This window comes from Sus scrofa, chromosome 3, assembly GCF_000003025.6.
Source record: "Sus scrofa isolate TJ Tabasco breed Duroc chromosome 3, Sscrofa11.1, whole genome shotgun sequence".
Lineage (NCBI taxonomy): Eukaryota > Metazoa > Chordata > Mammalia > Artiodactyla > Suidae > Sus > Sus scrofa.
In genome coordinates this window covers 112,450,060-112,474,696 of record NC_010445.4, presented here as the reverse complement: position 1 = coordinate 112,474,696, position 24,637 = coordinate 112,450,060, and the positions used below count along the sequence as shown (strand labels likewise).

The following is a 24,637-nucleotide window of genomic DNA, read 5'->3' as shown; positions in this document are numbered from 1 at the left end:
GCAGCGGGCAACCTTGGAGAGCAATGGCCCTTAGGGTCCCTGTGGCTATTCGGACCCTGGGGACGAGCGGCTCTGGGGCCGCTGCTTTGTGAGCCCTTTCTACCTCCGCTCTGCCTCACAGCATCACCCATCTGGGCCGGCAGTGAAGCTGCAAGATGCACCCATTCGAGGACGCGAGAGTGGAGGCTCGGGTGGGAGGGGCGATTGGCTGGTTCACATAGAAACGGATGGGCACGTAGAGACGGATGGGCATGTTCTGGGCGCGCTTCTCGGGCTGCTCCTGGAAAGGGACTGCAAGCCGGCCACGGAGCCCCGGAACGCGGCGGCTGGGTGGCCCCCTGGCGTTGCCAGGCTCACGGTTGCCGGGTGACCCCGGCTGTTGACTGTGGGGCCCCGGAGCGCCGGGCTCGCTGCGCGCTCGCCGCCCCCACCATGGCCTCCCGCAGCGCGGGCACCCTATTGACCGAGTTCAAGGCCGCCTACGTGCCCCCCGGTCTCATGCCCGGGTAAGACCACTGCGCACCAAGCCCCACCTGAACCTGTGGGTCCGAGCCCCTGGGGGCGCGCTCTCCCACCCTCCCTCCACAAAATCCTCCTCCCGCCTCGAAACTCCGTCCCCGCGCCTTTGTGGGTTGAAGGAACCCTGGGTGCCAAGTTGTCACCTGGCAAGGTGGCCTTCCCTGGGGGGTTGTGCTCTCAGAGCAGGCAGTGGCTGGGCGCAGAGGGCGGGGCTGCTCTCCAGATCCCCTTCGGTAGGAAGTTGGTACCTACTGAGCCCGGAGCTCGCGCGCCCCCCGCGGCCCGGAATAACAGTGAGTGAGGCAGGGAGAGGAGGGGGAGACTCCGTGTGGGGTTGGTGTTTAGAGACGCCAGGCAGGGACAAAAGGGTGGGGAATCCCTGAGAAGGGAGCCGGCACTTGGGCCCCCAGCACAGTGCGCGCACCCGGGATTCCTGCAACATTAATATTTGTTGATTGAAGGAGCTAAGGAGTCTGGGTGGGCGTCCAGGAGCAGGGCTAGAAGACTCTAACAAGGCAGGACCCGCAGTCGTGTTTGGTGGTGTGCTATCCACCTGACTGTGTGGTCAGTTCTCCCCCCATCTCACCTAATCCAAGCAGAACGCTGCCTTTGAAAGCTTCCCAGCCCTGCCCTGCCTTTAGCACTTTTGGATTCGGGACCAAACCTACCTTTCCTTTCTTTGGATGTTTTCACACTCCAAACATTCAAGACACAAATCTGACTGTTCCTTTCCACTCTTTGGCCCTTTTTCTCAAAGCGTCTGTGATTTCCACTCCCTACTCCTCTTCCAGCATGTAAGGTTTTTTCTTTCCTACCAGGCAACATGGGCACGGAGCGCCAGGGGCTGGATTCTGAGAGGCCACATGCACAGTATCTGTACATCTGTATAGGATAAATGAACGAATGAATGAATGAATGAATGAATGCGTGAATGAAATTATTGTCTTGAGAGTTTTGCAGGCAGGGTTTCCATGTGGGTGAAATAAACACATGCTCTATTCTGCAGACTCAACAGACAGCAAAATAAGAACAGGTCTCAGTCTACTTTGTGTGGCATTTGCACTGTCTTGAAGCAGAATAAGCATGATGTTGAGAGGCTGTGATATAAGATTATCTCTGCACACAGAGGCAGTACAATAACCAGAGGCAGGTGCTGCAGGTTTAATCCAGCCCATTTGTGGACCAGACCTTTCTCTGGGTCTTAGAGAGCTCAAAAGCTACTTGGGTTCCTATCAGACAAAGCTGCTTTGCTGGGTCACGGATATTTCCTGGAGTTAAGCCAGGAGCGTTAGAAATGTGACTAAGGATCTTCCAATTCTTTCAATCCCTTGGGCATTCCTTTGATGAAGATGTATTGAGTGCCTGGGATGTGCCAGGTGTTGGGTTAAGACAAACAGGTGTGTGTGTATGGGGGTGCTGCCCTTGAGGGGTTCCCAGTCTGGTGTAAACACATAAGATTTAGTTCAAAATCATCTTTGCAGCCTTGGTGGTGGTGTTTATACCATATTCTGAGTGTTTAGAATGAGTTTGATTTTCTGTATCGATACTTTTTGCTCAACCCCCACCCCAGCCTCCAGTTGGCACTTAACCCTCCCTTAGGGCTCCCACTGCTGTCCAGGTTTAGGGGGACAGGCATTGCATGTTTCAGAAGCAATACCAGATGCTTCTCTAGCCACCCCACTTGTCCAGAGTTCCCTCGAGACCCCTGTCCTATGATTGATCTTGAAATTGTGATGACAAGTGAATCATAAATAAGCGTCCAAGCATGGATAGGCTAGTTTGAACAGCTGAGATTTTATGTGCAAGCTTCTTGCCTGGATCTTTCTGGAAGAGATGGGCTCTCCCTAAAGATTTTTGTCAACAAGGAAGACATTGAGTTGCCTTATGCATCTAAATGCTACCTGATTGGCAAGTTTGTTCATGTAATGAAAGGATCCAAGGTTTCCTGCCCTACTTGGACAATTATTATTTTTGTATGCCTCTTCAGACATTAATCACAGGATTTTAAGTGCAACCAGCCTCTTCTGATGCTCAAATCGGCCCCCTTACTGGTTTTACTCATAGAGGCCAGAATATTTACAGCGGTAAGGACCTCAGAAATCATGTAGTCCAGCTCTCCCCATCCTGGTGCCCAGATATGAGCACTGAGGTCCAGGGGGATCTTGCCTGAATGTCAGGCTGGTGGCAAAAGAGCCTCATTTATAAGCACCTATTAGGTGCCAAGTACTGAAGCTGGACTTTTCACGAACTTCGAACCAAACCAAACCAAAACAAAAACCTTCCCTACAGGAGTTCCCATCATGGCTCAGTGGTAGCAAACCCGACTAGTACCCATGAGGACACGGGTTCAATCTCTGGCCTTGCTCAGTGGGTTAAGGATCCAGTGTTGCCATTAGTTATGGCCTAGGTTGCAGATTCGGCTCGGATTCCGTGGTGCTGTGGCTGTAGTGTAGGCCGGCAGCTGTAGCTCTGATTCTACCCCTAGCCTGGGAACCTCCATATGCTGCGAGTGCAGCCCTAAAAAAGCAAACAAACAAACAAAAAGCAAAACAAACAGAACCCTCCCCCCAAACTTCACAATAACCCAAATGAGAAATTCCCCCAGGCCGTTCAGCAAGTTGCCCAGCTTCTGTGACGTCCACACTCTGCTCTCCCCAGCTGTTACTACTCTCATTAGTTAGATCCCTACTCTGTTCAATGCCTCACTCGAGGTACTGAGGGGAACAGGATGCTGACCTTCAGACTAGGATGCTCCCCCTGGTCCCTTGCGGCTCTGGGCAGCACAGTCCTCAGACACTCTGCCACTGTCTGGCCTGGGCACCATCCCTGCAGGGAGCAGAGAACACTTGGGTCAGAGTCCCTGCAGTTGTGAGGCTTTTCAAGGGATGAAAGTGGCCTCGGTGAGACTCTGTGCCTTCTGCCAGCAGGTCAGATCCAGGTGGTACCCATCCCCTCACTCCCTGCCTCCCACAGCACCTCAGAAGTTTCCCCGTCCCAATTGCTTGACCTGCCCTTGTGCATTCAGCCATCCCCAGACTGCTGTCACCCTGAGGCTTGCAGCTGCCACCCAGCAGGGGGCTGGCACCCCAGCACCTCCTTCCATCTGCCTGGAGTGGCAGCTGTGCCCGTATCTGCCCCCGAGCTGGGCCTGGGCCTCAGTGCATTCCTCTCTTGCCATTGTCAAGAGGGTGGCTGTGTCCCCTGCCCCAGAATCCCCATATAGTAGAGCTGCACATCCAGCGGTGTTCTGATAAATGTTCAACAACCAGCTCTCTGGAGGGGAAAAAAATTTGATTTGTCGCATTCACCGTTATCTGAGGTACCACTACTCCTGCTGTGGCTGATTTCAAGCTATCAACATGACGTCACAGCCTAGAGTTGGGACGAGCTGGGCAGCCATTCACCATTATACTATAATTCTGCCTTATAGATGCTATAGAAGTAATGGCCTCAAGAACAGACAACCGCGAAATAATGTAATTAGGTGGTGATGGGCTTTAGGTATTTCTTACTGTTGTTTTCAATGTAATTTCTTTAATTGCAATTTTGTATAATTTTAAATACTGACTTGTGTAATAACAGGCTCGCAAAAATCCTGAGAATTTAGTAATCGGCTCTTTGGAGCCAGTATAATCTGGTACGAGCTGCCTCTAGCACACCAGCACCTGTCTGCCAGCTTCTCAGGATAGCAGATGGGCTGGTGCATCCTGGGGTACCAAGGCCTCTGCCCAGGAGGATGTAGGAGGTCCATGTGCCCAGACTGGTACCTGACACCACGCACACCGTCCTGAGGACCCTGCCTAAGAACAGGGTGGTGGTGGGGGGGTGACCTCAGACCCTCGGGCTTTGTAACAGGCTGGGCTTTCCTCCTTCTCTCCAGAGGACTCATCAGCCCTGAAAAATGTGCCCCCATTTGTCGGTTCAATTCAGCAAATTGTTACAGAGCATCTGAGTGCCAGGAATGTCAAGGCTGCAGGAAAGCATAGAACACAGCCCCCTCCCTGCGCCCCCGGCCATATCCCCCACCCCTGAGGTTATAATTCAGAAAGGAAGAATATACGAGGGTCCAGGTAATTACGACCCAGCAGCATGTGCACTGAGACATGAGAGAGGCACGAAGAGCGAAGACACTTCAATGGGGGGAACGAGCATGGCCTACGGGTGGGTCAGAAGAGGCTCGATGGACAAGGGGCTGTCTGGGACATAGCTTGAAGGATGGAGAAGATCTCCACGCTGGGAGAGGAACGAGCATCTTCTGGATGGAGAGGATGGCCCAGGGAAAGGCATGGGGTGGGGGTACCAGCAAGACCTGTTCTAAAGCAGCAGATGGCCAGAGTGGCAAAGCCGGGACAGGAAAGGGCCGAGACTTCTCACAGAGGCCCGCGTCAAGCTGGACCTTGGGCGAGTGGCCCGGTTTGTTCTTCAGTTCCCAGGCAATCGGGAGCCCTGGGAGGTTTTTGCCCAGGGGAAGGATCTGATCAGAAGTGTACTCCGCAGGAAGTGTGCAGAGAAGAGGGCGCTCATGGAATGAGGACGTGCTGAATGGTAACAAGTTAATTAGTTAATGAGCTGCTCGTGGGATCCCCGCGGTGCACAGTAATTAATTTGGATGGTAGCTACGGGGCCAAGCAGTGCTATTCAGGGCAGGGAGGGATGGCTCCCTGTGCGCACACGTGGTAACCACAGTGGACTTTTGCCGCGAGCCAGGCTGAGCTTCGTCTCCAAGCCTGGATGTGTGCAGGTGGCTGAGGGGCCGGAGGGATGAAGAGGTCGAGCGGAGGTGTGACAGCCCTGGAGGGGCCATTGTGAGTGGATGCCCTGTTGTGACACTTGCCATGCCCCTCCATTCTCTCCACGCCCAGCAAAAACAGGGCTCACCCACAAGACTGCACAGGTCATGCTCACGGCTCACAAGTGCAAGAGCCAACAGGGGCAAAGACCTGCTAGTCAAGGCGTGCCCGCTGGGGGCTAAATAAATGTGACCATGAGCATGTGTATGTGCATGCACGTGTGCACGCACACACACACACACACACACTGGGCTGAATGGAATTCTCAATCCAGGCGGAACCTTAGGAAGATTGTGGGGGAGAGGGCTTCTCTCCTACTGGGATGCAAATATCTTGGCATTCAGAGAAGGTGGCTTGCAGCGAGCTGAGGAGGAGTGTGGCAGAGAGCCTGGGGGTGGCAAAGAGAAGAATCACGAGGACACGTCACATTTCTGTAGCTCCTTTCTTTGAGGTGCGCCAACTCCCGGGTGGGTGGGATGCTCCGTGCCTGAGGTGGCAGTGTGCGCCCTGCAGATCCGGGAGCCCAGCGCTCCAGAACACGGTGCCCCTGGCCTTCTGGACTTCTGCATCCTCCAGGGAACATTTACTGAGCACTTGTCATGTGTCAGGGACTGTGTAGGTGCTGCGGATAAGAGAGAACACACATTGGCAGAGGGGATGAGCCAACATGCATCTGGGCGTGGATGAAGGATCACGACCCTTGTGATGCTGGACAGGGGCTACATGGCTGGGGAAGGCGACAGGGACCCTGGCTCTGTGGGTGAGGGCTGGGCACCCCCAGGGACAGGAGGAGATGCAGGCTTCCAGGTGGAGGAAAGGTGTGTGAAGGCTTGGAGAGTGTGTGGGGCTCCAGGCGTGTGAGTGCCACTTCCGGGGCACAGGGCACTGGCAGGAAAGTGAAAAGGGAGATGAGCCGTGGTGATCTGATGGCTCCGGCACCAGCGTGGACCACAGGCTTGCAGGGCATGACACTTGTCCAGGGGACTGGCTAGGAGCTCTGAGGCTGTCCAGGTGGGCACAGAAGAGGGCAGTGGGAAGGTCACTAAGGTGGGAGCAAAAGCAGGACTTAGGGAGAGGTTGGATGGGGCAGTTGGCAGGGTGACGTCCAGTTTCTGGCGGATTCTGGTAGGTGGGGTGTGTTAACCAGGACAGAGGTATCCAGGAGGAGCAGGCTCATCCGAGTGCCCTGGGCTCGCCAGTGTGGACAGCTGGGTGTGTGGATGCATAGCCAGGAGAAGGGTTGGAGCTGGGTATACAGATCTGGACATCCGAGGTGCAAGTCTAAGGTGGATGAGCTCTCCCGGAGGGACTGGGTCCCTTCAGAGAGAAGACAACACCTGTCCCTAGGAGGTGAGCAGGGGAAGATAGCCAGACTCCGGTCCATCCTCCTGCACTGAGGTTCTCCTCAAAGCCACCCCCAGCAGAAACTCCTTTCACAGAGCTTCACCAACCCTCCCTCCCACTTGACCCACCACAGGAATGGGCCTCCCTCCTTGCATTTAATAACAATAGAGCCTTAAGAGTTCCCTGGTAGCTCAGCGGGTTAAGGATCCAGTGTTGTCACTGCTGTAGCTCTGGTTACTGCTTTGGCTCAGGTTCGATCCCTAGCCCTGGAACTTCTGCATGCCAAGGGTGCAGACACACACACACACACACACACACACACACACAAAACCAGGACTCAGTAAACACCGAATGAAGGGTAGGCTCAAGGAGGGAGGGCTGAGGGATGCAGGACTGTATCCTCAACACCTAGCATCCCGCCACACATAGCAGATTCCTGATCAAATAACTCTTAATGCCATCTGACTCTCTTAAAAACATTACACATACAAAGAAGAGTGCAACACATTGCCCCAAATCCAAAACATGTAGAATTAACCTAAGCTTCATTTTAGGTTTCTTTTTGTCTATATATTCAGATAAAAGACTCAGTGGATGGGTGGATGGATCCATGGATAAGAATAGAGACAAAGTCATTTCGTAAAAATAAAATTACACCATATTTACTATTTTAAAATGAAAAGCATGAAATTTAATCTTACTCAAACTTAACTGAAGAGAAAGATACTGAAGTAAAATGGCAGAATAGACTTTAGATAAATGCTAATTCATCCCAAGGGATATTAGTTTCTAAAAGTTCCCTCTAACAGAGGAGGGCGGGGAGAGAATAAAAACCATTAAGGGATTAGAGTGATTATGTTGCGTTATTTTTGCCAGCGTGTTTCAATTTTAGATGCCATGCTTGACAGGTGCTTTAGAAATCCTAAGTGCCCTCCCATCCCCCTCCACCCACCCCCCAATTTCTGCTGCTTAAATTATTTTTTACTTTGACAGGTTTTATAACATTTACAACCAGCCTCCTGCAACCAGCCTTCACCTAGTAGCTATTCCTAGCTCTGTGCTTAAATAGATTTGAAATAAGCACCAGTCATTCTAACAGAGGTCCCCATTGCCATTTGTTTCCTTTTGAATCATCTCTTAGTTGGCAGGATTTCACCCCTGCACGCTGCTCTCAGGAAGAGCTTTGGGGGTTTTATTTCCTGAGTTCTTCCTGTCTTTCCACGTGGATGACCACCAGCCGGTTCAATATTCTTAAGTTGTAGTCTTTTTCCTGCAGAATGTCGGAGAGAACCTCTCTTTCATTTTCATCCTGCTGTTTCCTTATCTCTTTGGTGGGGTTTCGCAACACCTGGGGACCAGCACCTCTTCATTCCCTGCGTTTGGAACCACTGGAGAGATAAGATAAAAGAGGGGACACTGCGGGGAGTTCCCATCGTGGCTCAGTGGTTAACGAATCCGACTAGGAACCATGAGGTTGTGGGTTTGATCTCTGGCCTCGCTCAGTGGGTTAAGGATCCGGCGTTGCCGTGAGCTGTGTTATAGGTTGCAGACACAGCTCGGATCACTGTGGCTGTGATGAGGCCAGTGGCTACAGCTCCGATTAGACCCCTAGCCTGGGAACCTCCATATGCCACGGGAGTGGCCTGAGAAATGGCAAAAAGACAAAAAAAAAGAGGGGACACTGCGATTGGAGAAGGGGGCTGACACTGAACCCCCGGATGAGATGGCAGGGCTGGGGCAGACTCTCCCCCCAAAGGGCAGAGCATGTCCCCCAAAATGGGGGGCAGAGGAGCGGAGTGGGCTTCCTTGCTTTCCAGCAGAAGCGCGCGCGCGGGGGCGGGGGGGTGGCGTGGGCTTCACCCCCCCAGGCAGGAGTTCCTCCACCTCCAACGTGGAAGAGCAAGTGGGGAAGGAGCCGTTTAGTGGGAGCTCCTCCCACATGGGAGGACGCACAGGGATGGAGGGAGAAGCATCTCCCCACCCCCCTTTGACTTCTTGGTTCTCGAACTGCTGCTTTTATTACGTTTCACCTCCAGCACATGGAACTCGCAGGGACTCTGCTTCTACCGCTTGGGTTGTGTTTCCTCATCAGTGCGAACGTTACCGAGAGATGGTGTGAGCTGAGGTCATTGGCTTTGACACTTGCATGTTCTTACAGGACCCTAATGAAAAAGCACAAGCTCACGTTTGAGTGATGGGTTGGCGGGCAGATGGAGTGGGGTCAGGAAAAGCAGAGTCGAAGACATGAAGGCAGAAGGTACAGAAGCTTCTTTGGAGATTTTCAGGAAAAAAAAAAGGGGGGAAGAGAAAGGGCGGTAAGTAAGAAACCATCTCAGCCAAGAGCAGCATTTTGTGATCGAGGAAAAGCTCTGCATGTGTGTAGGCAGGAGAGAAGAAGCTCAGGGGCAGAGGTCACCTATGGCCAGGAGGATGGATAGAGGCCAAGAGAAACAGGGATGGATGGATTTGGAGAGTGAGGCCTTGGTGAGGCAGGAGGGAACTCCAAACCCAGGAGGGGCCAAGCCATGGCAAGCAGGAGGACTCTGTCCTGGAAGTGGCCAAGGTGACCCACAGGCTCCCAGGCCCTCACCAGCACCCCCATCTTTCCAGGACAGGAGACGAGGCCACCAGCAAGGAACCCAGGAGGGGCCAGCGGGAAGGGCGCTGGCGCAGGAGGTGGGGGAGGGTTGGGGGGAGGGGAGCCAAGGGACCAGAGAGGCGAGGCTGAAGGGAGGCCAGGGACCAGGGAGGGCTCTCCCCTCCGCTGCCCGCCCTGCGGTGCATCGCTCGCTGCTCTGCCCCGGGCAGCCTCGAATGCTGCAGTGTCCCAGCAGGGCAGGACCTGGGGAGGGAAGCCATCTATTCTGCCTGTATGGAGACTGCTGGAAAGTGTGTCAGCCACCACAGTGGTTAACCCTCTCGCCTTTCACCTGAAGACGAAAATGCATTTCTGTCTAACTCTGGGCAAACACCCATTTTGTCGGTGGGGAGACTGAGGCCCAGGGCCACCCTCAGGGGTCATGCTGAAGCACCACTTCAAAGGCCTCCCTGTGCTTCGGCCTTGGTTGCAGGCTGAGTTCCTAAAATGGGGAAGCCCTCCCTGTGGCTGTGGCCTGCCAGGCTCCCCAGCTGCCCTGGGAATGTTTGGTGTGGGTGAGGGGGCTCGAGCGAAAGGAAGTGAGACGTGAACTGGCGGTGGGGTGCTCTCAGGAGAGGCCCTGGGGGTCCCTGGAGCGTGGCCTCTGGTCTTCGGCGTCTGTGTCTGTAGGTCTCACTGCCGCATGACTGGTCCTGTTGGCACGTCAGCCGCTCACCTTGTCATTTGTTTAATAAGCATGTGCTACCCACAGGCCTTGTGCCCGACCTGGTTTTGAGAACTGGGGATCACACAGCAGTCAGACGGGACCAAACTCTGCCCTCGAGAAGCTCCCAGTGTAGCGGGGAGAGACGATGTAGGCAGACAGGAACAGCTCAGGGTGGGCACAAAGGGACAGAGAATGGGCTGCCCCTGGGAGAGGTGGCAAGGAAAGGCTTCTTCAAAGAAGGGACATTTGGGCAAGTCTTAAAGGACAATTTAGTACTGGGAGGCAAGGTGCAGGGGGTGGGCTGGTGGTGGGCAGGTTTGTCATTCCTGGTGGTAGAAGGCACAGGGCAAGAAGGGGGGCGGGCAAAGAAGGAGAAGGGAAAAAAGATGCTTACACTCAGGATCCGCGATGACTCCTTACAAACAGGGTGTAGAGTCACTGCTGAAGCAGAGACAGAGGCAACGGTCAGGTCACTGGCGGCCTGCAAGCCCGGGCTAAGGTCTTGGCTTCAGAACGTTCCGTCTGGTTGAGGGGTGGGAAACGGGCTGGAGGGACCAGGGCAGATAGAAGAGAGGAGGAGGCTGCTGCCGCCGTCCAGGAAAAATGTGATGGAGCTGCAGGGCTTGGCCGCTGATCGGACGTGAGGGACAAAGCGGGGGACGAGGGATGACCCTTTGGATTCGGACATCTGCCGAGGACACTTCATCGAGGTGGGACTGGACTCTCGGGGAAGGTGGAGGTGGAAGGCGAAGCCCCGGGGACCTCCGAGGGAGATGGCCAAGGTGCACCTGGGCACAGGAGCCTGCAGCTTGGAGGGAACGTCTGGGCTGGAGGTGTAGACCAAGGGTCACACACACACAGGTCAAAGTCAAGGCCACGGCATGGCTACCATCACCAGGAAGACTGGGTGGGCCTGGGACAGACCCCAGAGGATCTGGGCAGAGGGGGCCGTCATGAGGAGATGGAGAAGGAAAGGTCAGCGATGCCGGTGAAAAGCAACAGACAGCAAGAGAGCAGCATCAGCAAAACCATGAGAGGTGGTTCAAGAAGAGAGCGGGCCACAGTGGCCGGCGCTGCAGAGGGACTGCTGGCCACCTCGTCGAGAGCAGTTCCAGTGGCAACGTGGGGCAGGGCCAGGTTTCAGAGGGGGACCCTGGGGAAACGGTGCTGCCTGGTGGAACTTTGACCTCTGGTTGTTTGTCCAAGGTCTGGTTCCCATGCTCTCCGTTGTCACCAGCGTTCCCTCCTCTCCCCTCTCCTCCCCCAGACGGTTCTCTCTGTGCGAGTCTCACTTACCCAGGAGTCTTGAGCTGCCATGTCTGCTGTGCTCTCTGGGTCCCCACGGGTCTCTGCTCTCCCTGCTCCTGTCCCCCTCACTAGCCCCTCAGCCCCAGAGGGTGATGGAGCTCCTTCCAAGGCTCTCGAGCCCCAGGACCCTGAGCGAGCTCTCCAAGCCGGCTGGGTGGTGCCTTGTGAGCATGTGGGGTGGGAGGGAGGCAGCAGCTCTCTGGGCCCGGGTCCGGGCTGTGCCAGAGCTGACACTAACATGTGCCATTACTGTGCCCCTGCCCCTTCATGGGTTTAAGCAGAGACCATCAGAGCTGCAGGAGCCTCTGCTGCAGCCAACACCCCAGTCACTGGAGAGCCGTCGAGGGAGAGTGATTTCCCTGCAGCCTTGCTAAGGGGGCAGGACTGGAACCGGGCTCCTGGCCCCGTGCGCGTCTCTGGTCTGGAGAGACGACCGTCCTAGGGGTCCAGGCAGAGACCCCGGTGGGGAGCAGAGGCCTGAGCCGGCTGTGCACCTTAAGGGGCCTCTCGAGGCCCGGGAGTGACCCGCGGGCCCTCTTCTCTCCCCCCCTACCCCCCGTCTTTAAGGGCCTCTCTGGGAACTAGCCTGGAGCCCTCCCCGGCCTTTCCCCTCCCTGCTGCTCTCCCAGGTACCAAGGCCACGTGCCCGGTGCGGCCTTCTCCTTTGGCTCCACCTACGGCGCCACCACCCTCAAATACTTCCAGGACCAGCGCAACGCAGCCCTGGAGCAGAGCCACCATCCCTTCAGCAAGGGAGGCCACTTCCCCACCATCTTCTCCCCGGACCCCAACCTCGTGCTGAGGAACCGCTCCCAGACCTGGGACCGCTGGCTGCACGCCCCCCGCTACACCCGCTTCAACCTGGACGGTGGCCGCTCAGCAGAGCTCTCCCGCTTCTACCAGGTGGGACCCCTTACCCCCCCCTTCCCCCACCAAGGCCCCCCTCCCCAGAGGGTCTCCCTTACCCCCCACCAGCCCCCTCTTCCCAGGAGGGTCCCCCTTACCCCCCCTTACCCCTCCCCCACCCCGGCCCCCTCTGCCCACGTCACAGGGAGACTCTCCCTCCAGAGCCCCTGAGCCAGCCAGAGACCTGGTGAGTTTGTGGGGAGGGGGGAGGGCTCAGCCCTCTGCTTCCCTGACCTCCCCTGATGCCGGGGGCTCCAGAGGCTCTTCCCCCACTCGCCCCACAACAGGGCTGAGAGAGCTGGGAGCCTTTGGGGCCCTTCCTGCCTTCACCTCTGCCCAGGAGAGTCTCGCCCTGTGGACCCTCCCTCACCTCCTTCCTGAGCAAAAGCCCCGAGGTCCACCCCCACAGGATGAATCACCGGGCGCGGAGGGCCGCTCAGCCCCACGCCGGCTCCAGCCCAAATCTGTTCACTGTCCTCGCCCACCCGGCTCCTCCCTGCTCCAGCGGCCCTTGGAGGAGGAGCCCGAGGCAACCTCAGCCCCAGGATGGACGCCAGCTGCCCACACCCCGCTGTTCTGATCCTGCTCCTGGGGCTCAGAAGCCTCCTGGGATCTGCTCAGACACGTTCCAGGGGACCACGGGCACTCGCCCACCTCAGCAGAGGCCGGGGCTCCCTCTTTGCTGTGGTCCTGGAAACCTCCCTTGCCCCCTCAGTTCCCTGGCAAACACCCCTCCCAGCTGATTCCAAGGACACAGAGGCCTCCTGGTCCCCAGGGTGGAGGACTGCATGAGGAGGCAGCTTCCCCGGGAGAGGACCTGGCTGATGTGGTTGGAGCCTGAGGAGCTGGGGGCCCGGGAAGGCCTTTTACCTCCACCTCGACTCACAGAGCACAGTCTGGCCAGAGGGAGGACCGAGGAGACAGCACAGACACACACACACACACACACACACACACACACACACACACACACACGTGCACACACAGCTTACCTGTGCCACCGAATGAGCTGGGCTTTACGTGCCTTGCCTTGGCCCGTCCCCTGCCTCATTTACTCAGCCTGGCACAGCTGGCATGGTGTGTCATTTTCCCCAGTAGCCAGACAAGGACACCTAACTGGGGACTTTTCTCTGGGGCCATCAGGCGTCGCTGCCCCCACCCCCTGCTCAGGCGCAGCCAGGCAGGGGCTCCAGTGCGCAAGGTCACTCCCGCACACGAATGACCTGTCGTCTCTTCCTTGGTTGCACTGTAGATGGCACAGCAGCATCGGGAGTACTATCGAGACAAGACAGGCACGGTGCCCCGGGTCCCCTACTTCGTGCTGCCTGTGAGGGAGTGGGAACGGTACCCCATCCCCACCGACCTGTGAGTCCCCCGCTTCGTGCATTCAACAGCACACGCCGTCCCCAGGACGCCTGCTCTTGCCAGCCATGCATGTCCCCAGACAGAAATGTTACCCCAAAGAGCCCACAGTGCAGAGGGTGACAATTACAGAGCTGAGGGCGTCAGGGTTTTGGCAGCCTCAGGAGGGATGCCCCGAACCTGAGTGGAAAGAATCAGGAAGAGCATCTTCCTGGTCGGGTGCACTGGGAGTTTGGGAGCATAAGCTTTACTGGCCTGAATCTGCAGTTTTCTCCCCCTGCAATGGCAGCCTGTGGGCACAGCTCCACGGTGCAGCAAGGAGATGCCGCCTCCTGGTGGGTGCCTCGGGTACTGCACAGAGCAGAGACCCAGTCCTGTTTAGACAGAAAATTTTCTCCTTAAGGACTTGAACATACTTTTCAGTCTAACTGTTCATCTAACAAATAGGAAAGTTTCTCACTGCCCACCCTTGCTGCTTTTATCCGGGAGAGTGTCTTTTCCCAGCAAAGTTCAGCTCTGCCCTGTGAGATCGTTGGGATAGGCAGTTTCTCACTCTTCCTTCCCCTGACGCCGAGACGGAAAGGTCAGCAGTCTATGCCGTGAGATGTCCTGTGGAGTAGGCACATCAGGAGGTCTGTGGGCAGATCGTGGGTTTCCAACTCTGTGCTGACCCCTTGCTGAGCTCACGAGCCCAGAGCCTCGCCATTGCTGTTGATAAAGAAGTGATCCTTTCCATAGAACTTTATGGTTTTTAAAGAAACGAATTTAACTGCCTCTAAAGGTTCGTCTCTGCAGGACAGATGGACCCATTTTACGCACAGGGAAACTGAGACTTAGCAATGGCCTCGGGAACTTGTGCCAGTGGCAAGTCTGGTCAGAGGTGGAACCTGGAGAGAAACCCTATCTCCCAATGCCTACTCTAGAACTCTGGGCTGGCTGTCTCCATGCCTTGGTGTGGCTCTGAGTCAGTCCATCCCTGGAGATAGTGTGAGGCCTGGCCTGGGGACCTCTGTATCTCCTGTGCTGGTGGGACCCCAGGGTGGCCCCGCTCTGTTCCTTCCCCAAACTGCCTGGTGGCCTGTGCTGCTGCTGAGAGCTTCATGTCTGATGCAGAGGACCAATCAGGTGGTTAGGAGAAAGGGGGTCAGTGCCTGCACTCAGCTTCTCCCCTGATCATTTCTGTGACCTGGGGCAATTCCCTGCCTTTCCCTGAGTTCCATTGCCGTCATTGCTGACATCACCATCTGCATCATTGCCATCTCCATCACCATCTTTAATATCACATCATCATCATCACCATCCCCATCATCACCATCATCACCATCTCCATCATCACATCATCATCACCATCATCATCACCATCCCCATCATCACCATCTCCATCATCATCATCATCACCATCATCACCATCTCCATCATCACCATCATCACATCATCATCACCATCATCACCATCTCCATCATCACCATCAACATCATCATCTGCATCATCACATCATCATCATCATCACCATCATCATCATCATCTGCATCATCACATCATCACCATCATCATCATCATCACATCACCATCATCATCACATCATCACCATCCCCATCATCACCATCTGCATCATCATCATTATCATTATCACCATCACCATTATCACCATCGTCATCAACAGCAGCAGCACATTTCTTATAACCTCGCTATTTGCTTCTTGTTCGGCACTGTGTAAAGTGTTTTGTATGCATTGCGTCATTTACTCCACAAAACAAATCTGGGAGAGAGGCTCCAACATCCATCCATCTTATGTGTGTATACTTCCAGCAGGAATTGGGCCAGAATCCATCCCAGCCGCCTGACCCCCATGTCCTTGCTCTTGGCCACTGTACCATCGTGCAAACACAAGTTAGTCTGACCCGGAGTGCAGGGTGACTTACCAGATACTAGGTCGACAAGCAGCCAGCAGGGTCGTCGGCAGCACAGGTTTGGAAATAAGCCTTTTCACACCCACCCCGCCCTGGCTTCTTGCATAACACCAGCTCCATCCTTACCCTCAGGCCTCCTCTGAGCCCGAAGAAGAAGTGGCACCTTTTACGTGTAGCCCCCGAGAACCTGAGGACCTACCAGACGTTCCCATCGGGGAAGAGGGTCCCCCCACAGGAGCGGCAGAGGAGGGACCACTACTTTGAGTTCAGAGCGTGACGCCTGAGAGCCACGGCCCTGACCAGCTTGGCTTTTTGGAATAAAATCTTTAGCCACCACCATCCCACACTCCTATTCTCTAAGCTCCAGGAGCACTTGGCCACGGCACGACAGCCTCGGAGGGTAACATGGCTTTGTGTCCGAGGGGCCTTCGAAAGGCTCACCCCAGGTGTTAGGCCAAGAAAAGGCAGCTTCCAGCACCTGCCAGGCCCACCCACCTCGGCCCTGAGGTCCCTCAGGCACAGGGCACCTCCGATCTGCTTCCACTGGTTTAATCAAGGAAGCCCCCTATCCCAGGTCTGAGACTGGGGGCGAGGCAGCCCCAGAACGCTTCATCTGGTGTCAGAGGCAAAGGAGTTCCCATGTGAGCCTATGGGGGAGGCAGCAGCACCTCCACTTTACTGATTAGGACATCGGGGCTCAGAGCTGGAGAGAGTTGTTCAAACTCACACCACTTAGACGTGGCACAGCCAGAATCTGAACCCAGGTTTTCCCGTTACCCACCCTGCTTGTGGTCCGCGGGGAAGCTGCGGCAGGGATGCCACAGGTCCTGGAGGACCTTGTGGTGCCTGAGAGAAGAAACCGCTTTCCACATTCTGCCCAGACTGGCAGGGATGGGCTGACCTCGCATCTATCCCGGGACTGTTTCTAGAAGGGGACAGGAGGGAAGGTACCCAGGACTAAGCCACGCTTCCAGGAGCTGCTGTGTATCAGGAGCCTGGAGGCCAAAGTGGACCCTGGGAATCAGTTCCTAGGTCACATCCTGAGGGGGTCTGGGAGGTTCAGGGTCTGGAGTGTCTGAGCTCATGGGCTGCTGCCTCCTGCCTGCTGGAGGAACGGGGCGCAGGATGTGGGGGACAGCCGCTTTGTAGACACAGCCTAGGATGGGGTCCTGAGGCCAGGTGTGCACAGGAGTTCTCCAACATTGCAGTGCTGCTGGGGTTTGATCAAGGGACTCCATCAAGCAACAGCCCTCTTATTTCCCCTAAATGGGAGAGTCAGGACCTAAAGGCAAGGGGACCGCAGCAGGTTCAAGTACACGGGAGGGTGAAACAGCCCTTCCCCTGTGAGCCAGCGTTTAGACACCTCCTCCCCCAGCACACTGTAAACAAGAGACCATGTGCCCATCAGGTAGGCATCAGACAGCTTTCAGGACCCCTAAGGGGCTTCTGGGCCCCAGATCAGCTGGCCCCAAAGAGCCCCTATAGTGGCCAAATTCCTCCCAGGGCTTGGCTGAATAGCAAAGCAATCAAATCCCAATCACTGGTCACACACTGGCACATTCCAAGGGCTGGGTATGCCAAGTGGGGCTAAGATGTCTTGGGAAGCTGGGCGCCAGTTGGAAAGATGGCTCCACATACATCTCTCTGCACATCCTGCACCAGAGGAGAGGAGAGAGGCTGTGGGGAGGCCACAAGGGAGGGAGGGAAGGACATATATTTTCCAGATGAACCTCTCATCCCTTTCAACCTGGTCCTGCTGGAGCATGGGTTGGCCTCAAAAAGACTGGCCATCCTGGTCTTGGCATCACTGGCAAACTTAAGCCCTGGCACAAACAGTTCTTAATCAAAACTACATCTAGGATTTTTCCATTGTGGCTCAGCAGATTAAGAACCCAACTAGTATCCATGAGGATGCAGGTTCAATCCCTGGCCTGCTCAGTGAGTTAAGAATCCAGCGTTGCCTGAGCTGTGGTGTGGGTTGCAGACGCAGCTCCAATTCAATCCCTAGCCCAGGAACTTCCATAAGCCACATGCGCCGCCCTTAAAAAGGGGGCGGGAAGTACTTCTCTATGACTTGCATTCAAAAAATGATGAAGTGAGGGAGCCAGGGACAGGCTTTTCTTTGGCTTTATTGAATAAACAATTTTCTAGAAGAGAGGGAGGGATGGGGACAGTCATTCTTCTAATCAGATTTCTCCCAGCACCTGCAGGGGGTGGAATTCCAAGTTCCAGGGGGTCCAGATCAGCTATTCATCAGTATCCCCAGAAGTGAATCCGAAAGGAGCTGAAAGAAAGAATTCCACGAGCCACCTCGAGCCTGCAGTCGTAACACACGTGCTCACCTGGATGCACACCTCTTGCGTCCCTTGCTCTAAGGGATGGCCGGTTTGCAGCTCTCCTAAGCCAACCCCGATCCTTCTTTTAAGCTCCTTCGGGCAGCTCTAAAAGGCAAAGGCTGTCAGAACCTAGTGGTGCTGGGACCAGTGGCAACAACTGGGAGAGATCAAAGAAAAACCCAGAGCAGACAGGATTCTGGCTTCAGGTGTGTGCGGGGCTGTTGTAGCAGAAGAGGAACGACCTCTGTTGGGGTGGTTCAAGGCTGGGCCCCCAGGGAGGAGTCTGCCAGGCCACGCCCCCTGCGGCCATGTTGGAAAGGAGGGCCCTCCCGGGTGGTTGGAAGAGGGCCGGCCCCCTGCCTGGAGCTGGCCAATCAGATTCGCTCTGTGAGACGCTGCGTCAGAACTGAGGGCCATTCAGAGCCAAAGAGGTATAAACTCCACCGCGGTGTGGAGGCCACGTTCCTCACGTCTGACCTCACGTCTGACCAAGCAGAGGTGGCTGGTTGCACAGAGAACCAAGTCTGGAGTTGCCAAGGCAAAGGCTCTGGGCTCCTGACCAGGTGCTGTGTGAGGTCTGGCTGTTTTGTTCTTTTTTGATTAGTTTGTTAAACCATTCTGAGTGGCATTCTTCTCTGTTATCAAAATCACCTAAAGACCAAAGGCAGAAGAGGGCCCAGGGGTAGTGGACACAGGCAGACAGGTGCAGCTCAGCCTGAGAAGGTTGTCTCAACAGGGCTGGCCCCACGTGGGTACGTTTCCCGCAACCAGAAGGAGCCAAATAAGACAAACAGCCAACATGGAGATGACCCATCTGGACAGGAAAAGACCCGTAAGGCCCCTTTCCACCTGACCTGAGGCTCAGAAATGCTTGAGTTCTTTTCTGAGCTCAAGCACCGGCCTCTTCATGCTCCCATGCAAATCCCCAGCCCTTGGTGACCTCTGGAGGTTGGGAAGAGGGAGGGGAGAAAGATAGCAAAGGCAACTCCCCAGGGCAGTCCTGGAGCCCGGTGGGCTTCGTGCTGGCTGTAGAGAGCCAGCCCTTGAAGTTTGGGCCGCCCAGCCCCTTCGCAAAGCTTGGAACACAATGTCCCCTTTCTCTTTTGATACCCCAGTCCCTGTCTCTTTCCAGGCTACCTCTTAGAAGCTCCAGTTTGCTGATTCTGAAAGAATCTGCAAAGTGCCCTGGAAACTCATGACCTCCTTGGGAAAACGGAGGCGCCCCTTTGGCGGAGGGATACTGGTAGGGGAGGACTTTCCTGTCCCCCACTATGCTGGGCTCCCCCCCCCCAGAATGCCTTACTTCATGAAGTCTGGAGATTTGGCCATTGCGTGCTCAAACTCGGAGAAGGACAGCATGTTGTCATTGTCCAGGTCTGACTCATCCAGCACCTGGGTGGGGGTGCAGAGGGAGCCAGAAAACAGAGTATCAGAGAGTAAGACGGGGTGCGGGGTGGGGACAAGCACCACATGCTCTCTGCTCGGGGCTTCACACGCATCCCCGGAGTCCCCTAGGAGGCAGGTGGTCCACCCCCACCCACCAGACAAGGACAGGGAGGTGCAGAGAGATGAGGTTATATGCACTGCGGTCTGGGACCTCGTGGGCTGGTTGCATTGTGGGAAGCGTCCTCTTGGTATCTAGAGTGCAAACTTGGCAGTGAGAATGGGTGTGGGGGTGACGGACAGGGTGGCATCCCCCACCCATTCATGTCACCCAGTCACAGGCACTGCAAGGGGCACAGTCAGGGTGGGGAGGCAGCAGTGACCCCTCGTGGTTTTATCTTTGCTTCTAGTTCCCATCCTGACCAAAAGTTTCTCCCGGTCTTAGGACACATGGGTCCATGGCTGTCTTCGTGTCCAGCCGCGCTTGGCCCATCACTCTAGGACTGTTGGGCATTGTGTCGTGTTGGGATGATGTGGGAAGGGGACGGTGTGATGCCTCCATCTGACGCCAAGCTGCTTTTGTCCACCTGCCTGCAGTGGCTGCAGTGTTGGTGGGAGGGCCCTTTGGGGCGGGGGGCTTAGGCTACGGCTCCGGAGACCCTGGGAGAGAGTCAAGATCCTGGAGGTAGGACAGAAAACAGGGGGTAGTTGCCTCCAGCCCGAGTACCCATCCCTCAGGGCACCTCATCCTGCCAGCCATCCAGGGGCAGACCCACCCCGCAGCCCCGGGCACACACGCGGCTGGTGAGGTCAGTGAGCAGGTCCTCGGACATGTCGTTGCTGTTGAGCAGCCGAAGGATGATCCTTTGCAGGTCCTCCTCGTCGATGAAGCCATTCTCGTTAAAATCTGCAAAAGGAGGCAGGGCCTGAGAGGAAGGCAGCACCAGCCAGGACCCACAGACTCCCGCCAGCCTCTGGGAGGCCCCGCAGAGCCCAATTGTCCCAGGCGGGTCTCGAACCAAGACTCAGGGGCCCTGGGCCAGGACTGGAGGGAGTGGGTCTCCGCAGTGACATTGCACTGCTGGTAAGATGCGCTGCAGCCTCTCCCTGGGACCCCGCAGTGTCCCCAGGCATCCTGCTGGCCCAGCTCCCATATGCAGAGACTGCAGCAAAGCGACATGGCTTTGGTCCCAAGCCATCTGAAAACGGAATAATTTGCTGGAGTGAAATGTAGTCCTGGACGGTTCCCCTCCTTTGGGGGTGCAAGGGCAGAGCAGCCTGGGAAAGGCCTGGGGGCTGGGAGCTCTGGGCTGCTGGCCAGCCCACGTGGCCTTGGCAGCCTCATGACCTGCGTCTCTGGGCCCCTCTGGGGAGAGGGGGACCTTCCTCTCGCTGTTGCCCAGAAATGAGGGACATTCAGAGCTGGTGGAGTCAGGGCTCAGCCTTCAGGTCCCCCCTGCCCTCCAACCCCTGCCCATCCTCCTCCCCACCTCCTTGCAATTTACAAAGTACGTTGGCAAAAATCAGCCCATTTGACGGAACGAGGCTTTTACCACTCTCCCCTCGAGAACTGAGGTCGTCTCCCTCGCCTCTCCCAGTCACTAGCATCCCTGTGTCAGCCCGTGGGAAGGCTTGGGAAGATCTGTCGCTGGTGCTCTGGCACCTGGCCAGGCTGATGGGGCAGGAAGGCAGTGTGGGATGCTGGTCTCTGACAGGTAGCAAGTCTCCCCAGAGGTGCTGAGAAAGGGGGATCGATCTGTTGAAGGCCAGGAGGGTCCCTCGGAGCAAAAACTGGAGCCCAGTAGGTGTGTCCTGGGTAGGTGTGTCCTGGGTAGGTGTGGCTGGCCTGCTGAACTTGACCGAGAGCCATTTACCCCTTCCTTCTTCCTATCAGAACTGCAATTCCCCTTCACAGTGACACCCTGTGCAGCTTAAAGGACTCGGCTTTCCAGTCTCCTGTGTGGCTACGTGTGACCATGAGACGTAGTTCTTGCCAATGAAGTTACGACCAGAGTTGCTGGGTGGAGCTTCCAAGAAAGTTTGCTCAAGTCGTGGTTCAGCAGTTAATGAACCCGACTCGCATCCATGAGGACACGGGTTCGATCCCTGGCCTTGCTCAGTGGGTTAAGGAACCAGTGTTGCCATGAGCTGTGGTGTAGGTCGCACATGCGGCTCAGATCCAGCATTGCTGTGGCTGTGGTGTAGGCCAGCAGCTGCAGCCCCGATTGGATCCCTAGCCTGGGAACCTCCATATGCTGAGGGTGCGGCCCTAAAAAAACAAAAAGGCAAAAAAGAAAAGAAAAAAAAAAGTTTGTTCAAGAAGAGTAGACTTCAGCATTCCTGCTGTGGCACCATGGGATTGGGAGTGCTGGGACGCAGGTTCAATCCCCTGCCGGGTACAGTGGGCTAAAGATCTGGCATTGCCACAGCTGCAGCTTAGGTGGTGCCTGTGGTTCGGATCTGATCCCTGGCCCAGGAGCTCCATGTGCCTCGGTTCGGCCAAAAAATGGAAAAAAGAAAAAAAAGTCGACTTCATCTGTGCCTTTGAATGTCCCTTTGGTCTTATCCCCTCTCTCACCCCTTTTTCTTCCTGCTGGGAATGAAGATCAGATGCCTGTAGGCGCAGAAAACATTTTGGGACTCTGAGGACGACAGTCCATTAAAGCAACATGGGCAATTAGGGGCCTTGAAGGAGCCGAGGCCCTTGGTTACTTCCTAGAGCCATTACCTCAGCTCTGCGCTGCCTGAATCCAGGATTTTTTTTTTTTTTTTTTAAACAGGGACGCTCTTGCACATAACTGAATGCAATCCTAACCGATACAGTAGGTCAGAGCAGTAGTTCTCAAACTCTGTAGCACTTTAGAATCACGGCGGGGGGGGGGGGGGCTTTAAAAAAAAAAGCCCACCAACCAGGGCATACTCAGCATCACATCAGATCTTTGCAGCTGGGGCCCAGAGAGCTGTACATCTTAAAACCTCCCCAGGTCCAGACACATCTGAGAACCAGTGGGTTAGAGCCATGCTTCTTAAAATTTAAGGTGCCAAGGAACCATCCGGGGGTCTTGTTTGTTCCTTTTTAAATTTCATTTTATTTTATTTTATTTTTGTCTTTTAGGGCCACACCCATGGCATATGGAAGTTCCCAGGCTAGGGGTCAAATTGGAGCGATAACTGCCAGCCTGCACCACAGCCACAGCAAGGTGGGATCCAAGCCACGTCTGCGACCTGCACCACAGCTCACGGCAACGCCAGATCCTTAACCCACTGAACGAGGCCAGGGATTGAACCTGCATCCTCATGGATATTAGTCAGGTTAACCACTGAGCCAAGACGGGAACGCCCCTTTTTAATTTTTTTAAATTAGAAACCGTTGCCAATTTAGTTTAATTTTCTTTGAAATCTCTAAACATTGGATTTCTTTTTTTTTTTTTCTTTTCATTTTTTGTGAGGTCTTGTTTCAAAGGCAGATCCTGATTCAGTAAGTGGAGGTTGAGGCCTGAGATTCTGCATGTCTAGCAAGCTTCCTGGCAATGTCGATGCTGCGGGCACCGGGCCGCACCTGGTGAGAGCACCGAGATAGGTCTGCAGACTTTGGCTAAGAAGGATCACCGACCCTCGCCGCCCTCTCCTTTCCTTCTCCTCTTCTCTCTTTTTCTTCCTCCTCTTCCTCCTTCACTGCTTCCCTGCCACCTCAATGTATGGAGCAGCCACCACGGCTCTAATCCTGCTGACAGCACCGCAAGGGAACCAATCTTCGGAGCCCAAAGAGAATTCGGATTTGCTGGAGTCTAGCTGATGAAGCCTGGGCGTGGATGAGCCCCTAGGCATCTATTTGCTCTGATGATTTGCATGAAGGTGCCAAGCTTTTTGTTTTTGTACTTTAGCTCGAGGAGGAAGGAAACCGCCTCAGGACCGTGTGGGAGACACGGAGTACCTGCTCCTCCCTCTGACCCACGCTCTGTCTGGTCTCTTGGGAGGAACACAATGGACTTCCCAGTTCTCTCTCTCTTTTTTCTTTTTTCTTTTATTTCAGGGCCGCACCCATGGCCTATGGAGGTTCCCAGGCTAGGGGTCAGGGGTTGAATCAGAGCTACAGCTGCTGGCCTACGCCACAACTCACGGCAACACCAGATCCTTAACCCACTGAGCAAGGCCAGGGATTGAACCCACATCCTCATGGATGCTAGTCAGATTCCTTTCCACTGAGCCACGATGGGAACTCCTATCCTTATCTGAGATGCTTTTAATCTGCTCTGGTATACATAGTTTAGAGGTCAAAATGAAATTTGTGCATAATTTACATACAAAATTTGGCTCCTTTCCTCTGGCTTTCTTTCATGGACTCTTCACTTTTCAGGGGGAAAAGTGCCCTGATCTTTCTGATTTTTTTTTTTTTTTTTTTTTTTTTTTGTCTTTTTGCTATTTCTTTGGGCTGCTCCCGCGGCATATGGAGGTTCCCAGGCTAGGGGTCCAATCGGAGCTGTAGCCCCTGGCCTGGGCCAGAGGCACAGCAATGCGGGATCCGATCCGCGTCTGCAACCTACACCACAGCTCACGGCAATGCCGGATCCTTAACCCACTGAGCAAGGGCAGGGACCGAACTTGCAACCTCATGGTTCCTAGTCGGATTCGTTAACCACTGCGTCACTACGGGAACTCCCTTTCTGATTCTTCATGGCAGAAAGAGTTTAGGGTTTCTATCAGTCCTATATGATGCCATGCACAGAAGCCCATTTTTATGCTAAAAAATTAAAAACTAAGGGGGACCATCCAGTACCGTTTCCATTTTTCAACTCTCTGCTTCTGGTCGTTTTCTAGTGTCATCAGGTAGTTGATTTTTATATATATTTTTAGAGTTTACAGTTATCAATGGAAGGGACAGCATGATAGGAGATTACTCAGCTATTCTCTGCAAGGGAACCTGTGATTTCATTTGCGTTTCCTGGATCCTAAGACTGAGGACCTCGCAGATACAAGAATATCATTCATCTCTTTTTGACTGATGGGAACACTGGTATGATAGGCCTGTCTGGTTTAAAACTCCTCCATTCCATTCTAGCCAAGTCCAGGTGAGTGAGGCAGGAATAAGATGGTGCCCACGCGTGGACAGTGGGGAGCTGGCAGAAAAGGAAGGCAGGTGAGATGCCAAACTTTCCCAGCCTAAAGGTGCAAGTGCTTTGGGGCCAAGGAATTATCATGAAGAGCTTAAAGCCTTGCACATGGTCAATTTGAAGGCTTCTCAAGATTTTCTTGTTTCTTTCCGTTTGATTCCTCTTGAGAATGCTGAGGATACTGGGTGTACTAAGGATTCATGAGGCTGCTGAAGATCAGAACTGCAGCAGAACAAAAAAAAAAAAAAAAAAAAATGGAGTTCCCATCGTGGCGCAGTGGTTAACGAATCCGACTAGGAACCATGAGGTTGCGGGTTCGGTCCCTGCCCTTGCTCAGTGGGTTAACGATCCGACGTTGCCGTG

General features: G+C 54.9%; 2 protein-coding genes across 3 annotated transcripts in view; one reads left to right on the top strand and one right to left on the bottom strand.

Annotated features, from left to right (window-relative positions):
* C3H2orf70 (chromosome 3 C2orf70 homolog) lies at nucleotides 266-15,783 on the top strand. The gene is made up of 4 exons (XM_003481272.3): nucleotides 266-506; nucleotides 11,896-12,169; nucleotides 13,425-13,537; nucleotides 15,577-15,783. Exons 1-4 carry the CDS (start codon nucleotides 433-435, stop codon nucleotides 15,719-15,721), a joined length of 606 nt encoding a protein of 201 aa, XP_003481320.2. The 5' UTR covers nucleotides 266-432; the 3' UTR covers nucleotides 15,722-15,783.
* The window catches only part of CIB4 (calcium and integrin binding family member 4), a 41,545-nt gene continuing 34,351 nt past the window's right edge, over nucleotides 17,444-24,637 (bottom strand). Inside the window, exons 3-5 of one of the 2 annotated variants that reach the window (XM_021087727.1) lie at nucleotides 19,940-20,070; nucleotides 19,084-19,172; nucleotides 17,444-17,728 (exon numbers count right to left, since the gene is read on the bottom strand). In XM_021087727.1, the coding sequence (XP_020943386.1) occupies nucleotides 17,698-17,728; nucleotides 19,084-19,172; nucleotides 19,940-20,070 (251 nt within the window). In that variant the 3' untranslated portion in view covers nucleotides 17,444-17,697. The remainder of the gene's footprint in view (nucleotides 17,729-19,083; nucleotides 19,173-19,939; nucleotides 20,071-24,637) is intronic. The other variant, XM_021087728.1, reaches the window with a different exon arrangement.

What these genes read in the sequence shown, in the direction of transcription:
- C3H2orf70 (XM_003481272.3), top strand. Translation starts at nt 433, where the DNA reads ATGGCCTCCCGCAGCGCGGGCACCCTATTGACCGAGTTCAAGGCCGCC. An exon ending in CCCCCCGGTCTCATGCCCGG is followed by an intron (nt 507 to 11,895) that starts GTAAGACCACTG and finishes CTGCTCTCCCAG; the next exon opens with GTACCAAGGCCACGTGCCCG. An exon ending in AGCTCTCCCGCTTCTACCAG is followed by an intron (nt 12,170 to 13,424) that starts GTGGGACCCCTT and finishes GTTGCACTGTAG; the next exon opens with ATGGCACAGCAGCATCGGGA.